Genomic DNA, 14,758 nt, shown 5'->3' with positions numbered 1-14,758 from the left:
AAACTGTGCCTCAAAGCAGCTCTCAAATAGGCTTGTTTCTGTGATTAAAGCCTGTACTTTGGTCTATTTTAAATAATAGTTTGCGAGTTCAGATCGTGCCCTCAACTTACGGTGGGGAGACTGTTGGTGCCGTCCATTCAGGAGGTGTCTCAAGCAAAAGGCAGCATGATGTTTTATGTAAAAATCTGTCAATGCACTTATTTGTAAAATAATCCTCACATGATATGTTAGCACGAAGCTAATGGATTTAGCACAGCATTCTGTTGGATTTTGATATCAGGTGTAGTTTAAATAAAGACATTGTGGCTTGTAACAAGTATGTAAGAACCATCTTCCTTACTTTGTATATCACATATTTTAAGTCTTTCTTTAAAGGCTTGAACACAAAGTATTGCTTTTATTATCGCAGCATTAGCCTGTTAGCCGCTTAGCTTTCTGTTAACTTGCTGTGCCACTCTAACATAGGCAGAATACATCTAGTTCTAGAGAGTATAAAGTGTTAACCAGTAACACAGAGTCTATTAGCAGCAACCACTGGCAATGTTCCACCGGCAATGTTCCACCGGCAATGTTCCACCGGCAATTCGTCATCTGATTGCATTTTATGTTGAACGGATTTCAACAACACCTGGAGTCTTTCAAACCATGCTGGCATTGTGTTTCCTTGAGAGGTTTGTACTCGTAACATTCCTGTTCTTGTTGTAGTTTCAGGTTCATTCGGATGTAGTGGTGGCCACAAATTGCATAAATGTCCCATAAAGGCTTCAGGGACATTGAATGGGACATAAAATGCCAAATTAACAAGTGAGCATACTTTTCATTAATTAGGAAAGCAGTATTGAACAATATATCTATTCCACAAGTGTTAGACATATTTCATAATCTCAAAATACAGATGTCAATAAACCTTCAATGTGAATGGGCAGGGCTAAACTGCTGTAGGCTGCAAAGGTATGACCACAAAAATAATGACTGAAAAACTTCAGCAATGTGTACATATTAAACTAAACTTTTTATTTTATAAAAATAAATTGAGGAAAATTGGTTTCTCCATGATATGGGCCACATAAAGAGCACTGAACGACTGCTTGTGTCTACAGAGAGAGCACCAATAGCCCTGTTTAACTGAAGTGCAGTGTGTGAGACGCTGAAAGGAAATATCTGTATTTATAGTTTTCGCTGACATTATGCTGATGTGGCACTACTGGTATATTGCGTCTGTTATTGTAATATATAGTGCATATTTTAAAAATATCTTGAAAACATATTTTTGTCATATTGCCCATCTCTAGTTTTGCCTGTTCTTCATCAGTTCTGGCTTGGAGTTTGCATCTGCTTTAACAGAAGTGAAAATGTACATATTTCTTTAGTAAAATAATCTTTATTATAACTGTTCATTTAGAGCTCAGCACACATCACAGATGCATTAGGAACAGTCATCTCTACTCAAACAGGATAAGAAGTTTCCCTTCCTCCCACCCCCCACACACACATATGTACATACACATACACAAACCTTTCAGCAGTACTGCAGCACCTCCTTGCCCTCCTACACATTATTAGAAAATGACAGGTTATTTAACGCGCACACACACACACACACACACACACACACACACACACATACATGGACAGTTATTCAGGCGCACATGCACATATACACAGTCACTGAGCTATCTACACACACACATACACCAGGACTGCAGTCTCTGCATTGCAGTCCGAAACCCCCTACATTTCCCCCTTTCTTTGTCCAGCTTAGACGAGAAATCCAGCTGAAGACCATAAAGCTAAGTGAAGGTTAAATTAATCCTAAACTCATCATCTATCTGACATGTCATCAATAGACCACTGTAGTCATGTCGTCATTTTGTATTCGGCACCATGTTCTTGTGTCCATATTAGGAACTCCGGGTCTAAGCTCCATTTCTCTATGGGCAGAATGAATAGGGTTTTCGAAAAGTCGCCTCTATCGCATCCTGTGTTAAATACAAATGTTCAGAACCCGATACGTTTTGTCCTGTGAACTTTCCTCTCTCCATTACCACTGGATCCTCTGAATTACAAGGTCGTTAAAAAATACAAATATTGCTTAAAAAGCTTAAAAAGTTGTCAATTGAGCTTAAAACTAGAGGCCTGCATGGGTCCTGTGTGGGACTAATTTTTAGTGTTGTGCACAGGAGCGGGTGGGTAACCAGTCCACTGCAGGCGGGGGCAGGATTCTTTATGCAGAATAAATATTAACTTTTTTAACAATGTGGGTACAAGGTCTGAACCTCTGGGCTGGGAAAACATTATGTATAACTTCAATTTCTCATGTTGGGACATTGAAATAAAAACAGAATGCAATGTAAATCCCCTATGACCTGTAATTAAAATCAGTACAAAGACAGGATTTTTTTATCTTATCGACTTATCACACATTCTGAAATTGAAGCCTGCAGCAAGGTTGTGAAAGGCTGTGAAATGTTGATAGGTGCAGCAGAATGTTTTTCAAGACTGTGATTGCAGTAGAAGATGCAGGTTGGAAGGCACAAGTGATATAATGGAAGAGGACCTAATGATTCCTCTGAGCACAGCTTGTGTGTATGATGCAGATAGATTAAAGCCTTTTATGTTAAAGCCTTAGACGTTTAATTGCTGATGTTTACAAGCGAGAAAAGAGAATTCAAAGCTGCAAAAACTAAATGTCAGTCAGAACTTGGAATGTGCAGAGTAAAAACAATGGTAAGCTGGAAGTAAACATGCAAATAAATGAGCATCCTAGAGCTCAGCAAACTTAAATCGACCAGATTAGAACACTTTAAATCAGGAGAACACAACATCTACAGCTCCTTTAAGCACTGCAGGTGTCCTTCACAAAATGTCTAAATGTCATGATGAATGGAACAATAGAAATGCTTCAGAATGACTAAAAACAAAATCTCATTACATTGTCTTACCTTAAAAGAAAAGGTTTTGCCTTCTTTTGCACAGTTACTACTTTGGAGGAACTTTTTTGGACAGTGATGTTAAAAAACTGTAAATAATCGACTGCTGTCAGTCAAGCAATGCAAGCGAAGAGAAGCATATGATACAGCTCAGGTTGAGATTGACAAGGCCTGCAAACAGGATATGCTGCTGTAGAGAGGAGAACTGAATTTTGAAGTTGGAAATGAGGAGAGAAATACAGCTGAAGAACACAGCCTTGGAAACAGGAATTAAACAGGAGAAAACTTGAACCGCTTCGGTGAGTACAATGACTTTTGCTAATACAAAAGTAACCAAAGAAGTATGAGTGTGGTCAGACAGGACAGACCTCAGTCAGCATGCAGTCGTGTGCTGATGTCTCTGGAGAGGCTGCTTGTTATCAAGAGTGTGACATGAACGAACAAACTTTGAAGCTTATAGCTGGAGAGGCAGTGGGCATTTGGCCTCTTCTATCTCTCTTTCTCTCTCTCTCTTTCTTTCTCTTTCTCTCTCTCTCTCTCTTTCTCTCTCTCTTTGCCTCTCTCCCTCCCTCTCTTTCTCTCTCTCTTTCTCTTTCTCTCTCTCTCCTGCTCTCTCTCTCTCTCTCTCTCTCTCTCTCTCTCTCTCTGTAGGAACAGATGTATTGTGCTCAGCTGACATCCTCTCATTACTTCCTCCCACTGTTCTCTCCTACACACACACACTTATGGCACCGTGCCGCAGTTTGGACACACACACGTTTGCTAATGAACGAGTGGGTAGAGGACTTTTATTCATTACACTTTAAAACAAAGCTTGCTATTTTCAGCTCTCTCTTTTTTTCCCTCACACTTTTTGATGTTCAAATGTTCCACTTATATACTGTCTTACCACAGCGCTTTCCACGTCCAGTTCAGTCTTTGAAGTTGGTTTCATTTTGTGCTTCCCACAATCCAACCTTTAGATACATCTCACCTCTCCAGTTTTGGTGCTTTAGTGGAATTCTTCTTCTTTTTTGTTTTCTTTTCTCAGTAACAGTTTCTTAAGCAGCTATCAGATCCTTTCAGATGCATAGCTCTGAGTTGCCTTCTTACAGCAGAAGGATGGACGGAAAACCCTGTGGATTTTTCAAAGATAAGAGCTTTAAGTGGTGTTCATCTGATAGTGACAGGTTTAGTGGTCTGCCAGGCCCTGCATGAGTCACATTGTCTCTAAATCTTTTCATCACTTTTTGAACTCCTGTTTCTTTACATAATTTCTGTTGGCTTTCCCTGTCCTTAACTAGACAATCTTAGATCTAACCTACTTTAGCCATCAATGCATATGAGAAAGAAATCTATAAAGCATCAAATGTTAATGTCTCTTTGACTTTCATTATGCTTTTCAACAAAGCCTGTTTTCATCAACTTCCCTTACCTCTTATGTCATTGATATTGAAATGCTCCTCTTAAACATTGTTATCATGACAGCACTGAGAGATGGAAAAAAAAACATTAATGGTCCTTGTCTCCTGCATTGTGTCCTTAAGATGGATGGTGAAGTCAGTGGACTCTGCTGCTAGTTGAATAATGGGCAAAGAATGCCTAGAGCGTGCCCAGTGTACCAAAATAAACAACACAGCAGTGGCACCGAGAAATGCAATGCCGGTATTCTCTGACACAGAGTGACTGCTTTATACAGGCAGGGCATTCAAACATGTACAGATGTACAGAACCAGCCAGGGTTGTTGAATGCGAAGACATTTTGATCTAAAAGCCAAATCAAACACGAATCTAAAGCTCATGTCTATGTATTTCCTTCCCAGAACAAATACTTGAAATTTCACTTTCATTATATTTCATTTTTCATTTCCTTTGAAATACATTTTTTTTTCCATGATGCATTGTCGTTGTTGGCATTGGGCTTTACATTGAATATCAAACCTATATTATGAATAGTCCTACTATTATATCCCATTATTATAGAAATGTAGAAATATCAAACCTATATGCCACACTGTGTGCACAATTATTAGGCTACAGTGCTCTCGGTTAATCCAAAATGTTAATAAACCTCAAACATGAATGTTTAAGAAAAATAAAGTGAGGTTTTGGCTTTCTAAGGAGAATATCTATATGTGCACATTAATTGGGCAACTATAATGGTGCAGAATTATTACGCAACTAAATGAAAAACACACATTTTCCCATCTCACTTATTTTCATCCGTTCAAGTGAGAATTATAAACAAACAACTCAAAGCTTTCCAATGAGAACATTTCTAAGAAATAAAGAAAAATGAGTGACCAATGTAGCCACCCTTCTTTTCAATAACAGTGATAAGCCTTCCATTCATGAAGTCTGTCAGTTTCTTGATCTGTTGACGATCAACTTTCTGTGCAGCAGCAACTACAGCCTCCCAGACCCTGTTCAGAGAGGTGTACTGTTTTCCTTCACTGTAAATCTCCTGTTTAAGAATTGCCCACAAGTTCTCAGTTGGGTTCAGGTCAGGTGAGGAAGGGGGCCATGTCATAAGTTTTTCATCTTTAATGCCTTTACTGGCGAGCCGATTCTTAAGCAGATTCTTCCTGTACCACTGCTTAAACAAAGTGTCTTCTAAAAACTGGCAGTAGGCTTGGGAGTTGATTTTGAGCCCATCTTCAACCCGAAAAGGTCCAACCAGCTCATCTTTAATAATACCAGCCCATAGCAGTACCCCACCTCCACCTCGCTGGCGTCTGACTCGAAGTGGAACTCTGTCCCGTTACTGATCCAGCCATGGGCCCATCCATCTGGTCCATCAAGAGTCACTCTCATTTAATCAGTCCATAAAACCTTTGAAAAATCTGTCTTCAGATTCTTCTTGGACCAGTCTAGACACTTCAGCTTATGTGTCTTGTTCAGTGGTGGTCGGGTTTCAGCCTTCCTTACCTTGGCCGTGTCTCAGAGCGCTGAACATCTTGTACTTCTTGATACTCCAGCTAGGTTACAGTTCTGGAATATGACAGAACTGGAAGATAATGGGTTCCTGGTAGCTTCATGCTTGATTCTTCTCAAATCCTTGGCAGTTAATTTGCGTCTTTTCTTCTCAGCACGTTTCTTATATATATATATATATGTGTGTGTGTGTGTATGTATGTATGTGTGTGTGTGTGTGTGTGTGTGTGTGTGTGTGTGTGTGTGTGTGTGTGTGTGTGTGTGTGTGTGTGTGTGTGTGTGTATGAAAAGAATAATAGCTGATATACAGCACATTTTGTCATAAAATAAAGTAACTCTTTTCAACTCTTTAATAAATGTGGTAATATTCAGGGAACAAGGAAGCCCTAATGATTTCTGGGAACATACACAAATATTTTGCAAAATTTTAAACATTGTAGTCATACCCTTATTGTTAAGTTTTGTTTGGAAACAAAAGAGTTAAAATCATATAACGCCAAAGCACCATCAGAATTTCTCTCTCATTCACAGACACAGCCAAGCTTCTGCCCAACTTTTTTGGAAACTGGGATGATAGATGGTAATTGTATAAGCTAAGTAATGCTAAGAGGCAGAAATTTGTTCTTGTTTGATGTAACTGAATGGTTTGCCTGAGGTAGCAGACTTTTTCTAGCATAGTTATATGCTTTGTAGCATAGTAGCTAATAATCCTGGGATATTTATAAGGTAGGATTTCCTTCAGTGTAGTAGATTTTACAGAAAAGTAATTTTGAAAAAAGCACCACAAGAGGCCTATGTACAACAGTTTCAGCAACTGTCCTGCTGCGCTCAGGTTGAGGTCACTTGTTTGTACTTGTCACTTTTGAGGATGCTGAAAATTTACTTGATAGAGCATTTGCTGCAGTTAGGCATGTTACTTATTTTCTTACTATAGTGTAAATAGTGTATTCAAATATATATTGAATATATTAGTTTATTTGACAAAAAATTAATGCAATGATGTTGGATGATTAGTTCTGGATCACTCAAACTGCTGTGAAAAAGAGACATAGGTGAAATGCTGGAACCGTTCAAGAACAGATGGCCACAAACAGTTACATCATTCACAAGCTTGCTGACATCAAAATGACTGACGGCATTTTGAGACGATCACAGCTTTTGTTAGAGTCTCTTTTGACGGCTCTGGAAGTAATTAAAAGGAACTAATTATTTTACACTAAGCGCACAGCATGTGGTCTGTTAACTCATGCACACTGTCTGCTTTATTAGAAACACCAACTGTGTACTTCCTCTCACTGGCCACTTTATTAGAAACAGTGACCCTATATGCCCTTTAGGTACAATACTTTGCAAAACCACTCTTTCATTTAATTCAATTCCACAGCCATGAAGTATGAAATGTTCATTTTTCAGTATCAGGAAAAAGCAGAACATTTATATCTCAACAACTAAATATAGTTTTTTAAAGAGGTCTGCAAGGATATTTTTCCACGCCTCCTAAATTCAGTCTTAGAAATTGGTTGCATTTTAAGATAATCATAATCCAAGGCAATCTCAGAATTCAAAATTTTGATTCATCAGGACATAAGCTTACTCCATATGTCAGTTCCTTCAAATCTCCAGTTTTGGTTTTCTAGTGCAATATTTCTTCTTTTCTCAGTAACAGCTTCTTGTCAGCTACACATCCTTTCAGACCCATAGTGCTGAGTTGTCTTCTCACAGTGGAAGGACAGACCAAAACGAAGGACAGACCAAAAAATGTTTTAGATCTAAAGTAAGAGTGAAGCTTTATTTTCTCTTATCTCTCAAAGATGACAGCTTTAAGCGCTGTTTTTAGTTTTAGTGAACAATCAGGTCTGTTAGGAGAACCATTTTCTATATAGCTTTCATTATTGTTTTCTTTACAGATTTGAAAATTCTATTTTTTTCTGTTCCTTTTCTTTTCCTTCTGCAAATGGATTATCTTAAATCTAATCATCTAATCTAACCAGAAATAGCTCCAATTTAGATGCCCATGAGAAAGAGATTTGTAAGGCTGCTATGATGAGTTTGGGTAGTTGCTTGTGTGACTCTAAGTGTCTTTTTGAAGGGGAACATAATGTCAGTGGTAGATTTGGGAACAGCTTTTGTTGGGAGTACAAAGCACTAACTGGTTAAGTTTAAAGATGGGAGAATGGAAGAGTTGAAGTGGCAGTAGAATGTACAAAAGTCAAGAGAAAATAAGTTAAATACTGATAGATTTGAGATGATTTTTTCCTGTGTAATTATCTGTTAATTATATGTTTCCTGCCTTATTCCCAACACTGAAAAATGAATAACTTTTATTGGCAGTTTTGACTAGAAATAAAAAAGGTTGTCTCTGACTTTGTGTCCAGTACTGCAAGAGTACTACTGTCTGTTGTCATATGTAATTTGTCACTTGTTCTCTATTCTATTCATCAGTGGTCAGTTTCTGACTACAGTGGCTTTGTTGATCAGATTATTTGTGTGAAATAAAAGTGTGTGTGGTGCTGGTATGGGTGTACCACACCACCCAAACATTCAGTCAAGAGCTACAGGAAGTCTAATACAAATAAGATAACTGTACACCAAAAAGCTGCAAGGTAGATGTTCCTAATAAAGTGACGGATGCATGTGTGAGTCTATGCACAGCTCATTGTTTTCCGCAGTACAGTCGCAGTGACAGATTTCATAACAAATTGGCAAGCCAGCACTTAATTTTCCGAAAACACTGCAGGGAGGTGTCAGAGGTCCTCCGGGAAATGCATAGACAGACAAAACGGTACGAAATTCTGATCCAGGTACCAACATAAGAGGATGCATTTGCACTGTGTACTCAACATCTGTTCTATTTCGTATTTCTTTGCAGTGGAGTAGTTGCAGTGTTCACTTTCAGTGCACACAGGAATTTTCACCCTAGTAGTTGCGTTTTTTATTTGGTATTCAATAACTATGTTTGACTAAATCTGAGCAGTTCTGTTTATAGTGTCACTCTTCATCACCAGTGCTGTTACTCAGCTCTAGTCTAGTGTGTTGTGTGTACGTGGTGTGTGGGATAACCGGGACTTCCCGCATTATCCCTACTGCGTCAGCAACCTGCAGAGCAAGCAGCTTCAATTCTGAGAAAATACGCCATCTAGAGCACCTAACAAAAAAAACAAGACTTGGGTTTTTTTGTCGTTCACAAGTCAAATTCATTTTTAGAATTGCAAGTGTAATTATAATTAATATTATTATGTATGTGTGTAAATATAAAGGGACAGTAAGAGAGAGAGAGAGAGAGAGACAGAGAGAGAGAGAGACAGAGACTGCGTAACTAGTCTACAAAAGTCAGGCAGCCATGAAAATTGTTTAACCTCTTAAACGGCCAGGGCCCACCAGTAGGCCCAAAGTTGTATTACACACCTTTATCTATCTATAATAAGAATAAGCCTGAGATTTTAAGGGGTTACAAATTATTTAAGTGTGTAAAGTAAAAACACATTAGAAAAAATATAACATTAGAATAAAAACAAATAAATATATGAAACACAGCGAATCATTACCAATTTCCTACTTTATCCCACGCAAATACAGAAATGATAGATTAGACAACAGCACTATTGCACTGATCTTCTTCTTCTTTCGGCTGCTCCCTTTAGGGGTCGCCACAGCGGATCATCCGCCTCCATCTTGCCCTATCCACTGTCTCCTCTACTTTTACACCAACCATCTCCATGTCCACCTTCACTACATCCATAAACCTTCTCTGAGGTCTACCTCTTCTCCTTCTACCCGGCAGCTCCATCTCCAACATTCTTTGCCCAGTATATCCACTAAGCACTATTGCACTGATGCAAGACATTATTTAGTTTACCCTGTTCATCTGTCTTGCTGTCTTAAGTGAATATAGTGTCACTAGCATAATCATCAACTGGGGAATTCACAGCTAACAGTCAACATTAGTACAAATCAAACATTTCTTCTGTGATTTTTACGTTTTCAAGTTCTGAGTTGTACGCTTGAGGTGGAACAGTACTTATGGGCTTGACTTTTGCCACAGAGAACACAAATAAATGCTTCTTTGAGTGCCTCCATGCTGAAGAAACTTAAGAATATGATTGGATATCGATTCGCAGGAGATTAATATAACCTCAGAAGGTAAAAGATGTCAGAATCTCTACTGATGTGACAGCACACAGTGCGTAAAAACGACTGATATTCAGATGGGACTAAAATCACTGAGAAACACTGGTACAAATTACATCACTTCACCTCCCCATGTAAAACTAATCCCAAGTACTACTAAAGATGTGTAAAAGATAATATTTGACCTGTAGTCTGTTTGGTCAGATTCTGAAGAAGAGTGTGAAAGCAAATTCTGGACCTGTCATTGCCCTACAGCAAGCATTTCCAGCAGCAACTTTGACAGCTTCTGAGTGAAAATAAGTTAATACTGACTAGAAGGGGTGTATGCTCCTCACCAGGGACTTAAAAATGGCACTTCTCTCAAATGTTTGTGTACAATTTCTATTTAATTACTGAGTTTCACAGATAACATAAAAAATGGACCCTATATGTTGCACATGGCCACATGTTTTATTTTTTTCAATTGGTTAAATTCAGCAAATATGTTCAGTAGTTCAATTTTGTATGTGTGTGTGTGTATATACATATATAAGAGAGAGAAAACAAGAAAGATAGAGGGAGAGAAAGAGAGAGTAAACAGGAGGACGAAATAGTAGTTCAAGCCAAAAACACTAAACCCAGAGAACAGTTTGGCTACATATTGCTCCATTCTAACTGACCCCATCCCAGGTACTTCAGTCATTACAAGCATTTTAATTAACTGCATCAGTAAAAATCACACAGATTATCACCTTGACTGCAGAGCACTTGCTTCTACACAGAGAGCAGTCAAACTGTACTTTGCTAAATCCTGAAGTAGCCTAAGTGGATCACATAAGCTCATGTAGTGTCCTCATTTTAGGGAATGTACGTTTGCTGACGTTCTAATGAAGTGCACTAGATAAGTGTAGTGAACAAGGTGCAAGTGCACACTTTCGCCCACACCTCACTTTCGCCCACACCTTTCGCCCACACCTCAACCTCTCTGGCAAAGGGGATGGGTGAAGTGTCTATAGTCCATATTTGGCCAATTTTTTAGCATATATCATTTTAGTGGCACATGGAAAATTCCTTAAATAGTCAGACTCTTTCGACATTGATTTACAAGTTGAAAATATGAATTACATGTATTACATGATGATATTACCATTATATTCCATATGAAAGTGGAATATAATTATAATGAATTGCCAATGTGTTGAATATAAATGGCAAAGCCATAAACACAAACCATGTGTTTGCAGACAGAGTGAGCACAGTGGTTGTGTGTGTTATGGATTATCTTGCGGTCATCATTTGGAGAGCTGTGTATATACGGTGATGCTTGTAATTTTTTCCCAGAAATTGTGAGGGCGATGACTCACGCTATTAACCAGGGAATGGCCATGTACTGGGGGACGTCACGCTGGACCGCCATGGAGATCATGGTCAGTTGAACATTTTATTTTTATAATACTTTTGTTGTCGTATACAGTCATATGCTAAAGTTGGGCATTTCTGCTTACAAATTACAATTTGTTGCATTTCTAAGTCAAAATAAATGAACACTTCCTCTGTATGAGCAAACAGTAATACATTTCTATATGTTGGATGAGTTTAATATATTAGGGAACTTTTGCACTGGACACATTTTATATTTTATTTTATTTCCCAATATGTTCAGCAAATAAACAGTAATGGTGCTTTAAAATGTGCAGATGTGTGTTCTCTGTAGAGGATGTTTTCATTTATATTCACTTCAAAGAAACAGCCGTGTCATTAAACTAGGAGTGCCTAAACTTTTGCATATGACTAACTATCTGTCAGTCAGTTTACCTCAATGTAATAAAGTTATGTAATGAGTGCCATACATTTTGGTTACAAAATGTGCATTAATAATTCATTTGTGTGAAAATGTCATCACTGTCACATCAAAACCTCATAAATGGTTTTGTATATTTTAAAGTCAGCTGCCATTTCCATTGTGTGAACATTTCATGATGAATGGACGAACAGAAATATTCTAAAATCACTTGGAATAAAATCTACTTTAACATATAATACTGTGCAAAAGTTCATACTGTGTCCAAATTTCCACTACGTACAAGTCATTCATTTTTCAGGAGATATTTCTCAGGAGATTAGATAGAAGGCAACCCACTTGCATAATGCTACAATCTAAAAAAGCAAGCATCTCCATTTTTTGCTATTTTTAGTTCTTTGTCTTTACATTGTGTGGAAATAATAAAAAATAAAAATGATTAAAGGATATAGAAAAAGTGCAGGTAAGGATGTGTTCACTTATTTTTGCATAGATAATCCACAAAATGTTTCATTTGAGCAGGTGTGTTCAAACATTTGCATACGACTATATGTTTATCATTTATCATGATAACAATAAAATAGTGAGATATTGCCCGCCCTATTTGCATATTTTTATGCACTAACATTATTCACAAACCCTAGATTTATTCTCTCTCTCTGTGTCTCTCTCTCTCTCTCTCTCTCTCTCTCTCTCTCTCTGTCTCTCCAGGAGGCGTATTCTGTGGCTAGGCAGTTTAACCTGATTCCTCCAGTGTGCGAGCAGGCTGAGTATCATTTCTTCCAGAGAGACAAAGTGGAGGTGCAGCTGCCTGAGCTCTATCATAAGATAGGTACGGCTATATGTAGCCCCCACTGACAAAGTAATGCAGTGAATTAATCTATTAATGTTACATTTCCCTTGGTCAGTCAAAGGGATCAAGAGCTAAAAAGCTATTTTTTGACAAAACAAGAGAAAATGCAAATTCATTGTGTCAATCCATCCTTAAATGATACATCATATGTTATTATTAAAGCACTTCCCGTTTTTTGTAGATGAAATAAATCTATTTTTACAGTGAAAGCAATATTTTTGCTTCTTTCTTTTTCAGAAATGTGAGCAGAATTTTGATTGAGGCCCACGTGCATAAGAAAACATTTTGACCTGACTAGCTAACCACGTATTTGTTGTGTGTAAATAAAAATGTGTGGGATGCACTAGAAAAATCAAGCACTACTATTTTAATAGGATATCATGAGAAAATGAACCTACTTGGGTCACAAGAAGACTAACTAACCGGTTAAATAACAAACCTGCATAACTTTCACAAATGATTGTTTTGTACAGAGCAGCAAGTGAGAGACTTGTTTTTTGCTTTGGCTGCAGTCTCACAGCAGTGAAGTTTGTTTTGACACGTATTGCACAGTGTTATCTCAGGAACACAGGTCTTTGCCCAGTGTCATTAGCTAATATGCTACTATACCATAACCCAGAGTTTGAGCAAATTACTTTTCAGGCCAGTAAGTCTTAAAAAACAGAAGGTAAAAAACACAAAGGCAAGCATAAAAGATGTATTGGCCAGAGTTTAATGGGAACCTGGATTAGACTGGATTTCCCATCTACCAGCCTTATATGGATGTAAACCTCCAAAATGGTGTTTGAGTTGACACCTATGATTTACATGACCAATAAAGCATGTAAGCATGCAAAGGACATGCCAAAATACACAGGCACTGCTATAGATATGCTCTTGCATCGTTGTTTTCTATGTGTTTCCATTGTAGGTGTGGGTGTGGTGTCCTGGTCTCCTCTGGCCTGCGGAATCATCACAGGAAAATACGAGAACGGTGTCCCAGAATCCTCCAGGGCATCCATGAAGGTTGGCCTGCACCAGTGGTCCAATGTTTAGACTTTACACAAAGCTCAAAAGAACAGGGCCCAGTTTCCCAAAAGTTTTGTAGTATTAAGATCATCTTAACTGGTAGAGAGAGTGTTTGATGTGATGCTGTCTTTATCATTTACCAATGATCTTTGTGCTAAGATGCTTTTGAGAAGCCCAGCCCTGATAAATAGACTCATAGATAGTCAGACAGATAAGTAACTATGTATATAAATGTATGTCTTATGAATGTGCTAGAGTGCAACAACCGCTGACAGTCACTAATCTTAACATGTTTTTTTTTATGAAACATAATTCCAAATGCAGCTATTTACATGAAATGAACTCCTGCATGTGGCCAGCTGATGGTCGAGTGGTGTTCTTTCTACTTGCTGATAATTGCCTCAGTGGTGCTCATATTAACATTTAGAAGTTTTCAAATCCATCCATAACCAGTGCCATTGCTATGCTGCTCATCACTCTTGTGCAAACGTCTTGAGTGAGCTCATTATCTCTGAACATCATGAGATGTTTCTTGCATGACAGCTTGGTGACAAAGGATTTTGTTTTCAAAGAATGGAGGTACTGACCTACCAACACACTAACCCAGCTGATTTTAATTAGCACAGGTGGGAGATATAATACTTCCATCCATCCATCCATCCATCCATCCATTTTCTAAGCCGCTTCTCCGTCAGGGTCGCGGGGAGCCTATCCCAGCAGTCTTCAGGCGGAAGGCAGGATACACCCTGGACAGGTCGCCAGTCCATCGCAGGGCAGACACACAGACACAGACAGTCACTCACACACTCACACCTAGGGGTAATTTAGCATGTCCAATTGGCCTGACTGCATGTCTTTGGACTGTGGGAGGAAACCGGAGAACCCGGAGGAAACCCACGCAGACACGGGGAGAACATGCAAACTCCACACAGAGAGGACCCTGGTCACCCGGCCAGGGAATCGAACCCAGGCCCTCCTCGCTGTGAGGCGACAGCGCTACCCACCACGCCACCGTGCCGCCCGAGATATAATACTTACTACATTCAATACTTTTTTCCTGTGTCATTCTACTTTGCTGGGCAGCATTGAGTTCATACCAATGTCCGGCCTAAATTTAATGTGAATAGCTGCATTGGTAATATGTTT

At 38.6% G+C, this 14,758-nt stretch overlaps 1 protein-coding gene across 3 annotated transcripts in view; it reads left to right on the top strand.

Annotated features, from left to right (window-relative positions):
- The window catches only part of kcnab1b (potassium voltage-gated channel, shaker-related subfamily, beta member 1 b), a 106,539-nt gene that overhangs the window by 87,746 nt on the left and 4,035 nt on the right, over positions 1-14,758 (top strand). For all 3 annotated transcript variants that reach the window (XM_037531251.1, XM_037531252.1, XM_017699200.2), the window contains 3 exons: positions 11,292-11,377; positions 12,463-12,583; positions 13,515-13,609. In XM_037531251.1, coding sequence (XP_037387148.1) covers positions 11,292-11,377; positions 12,463-12,583; positions 13,515-13,609 — 302 coding nt within the window. The remainder of the gene's footprint in view (positions 1-11,291; positions 11,378-12,462; positions 12,584-13,514; positions 13,610-14,758) is intronic.

The sequence above is a fragment of the Pygocentrus nattereri genome, chromosome 19 (assembly GCF_015220715.1).
Source record: "Pygocentrus nattereri isolate fPygNat1 chromosome 19, fPygNat1.pri, whole genome shotgun sequence".
Classification (NCBI taxonomy): domain Eukaryota; kingdom Metazoa; phylum Chordata; class Actinopteri; order Characiformes; family Serrasalmidae; genus Pygocentrus; species Pygocentrus nattereri.
This window is presented reverse-complemented; position numbering and strand designations above follow the sequence as displayed.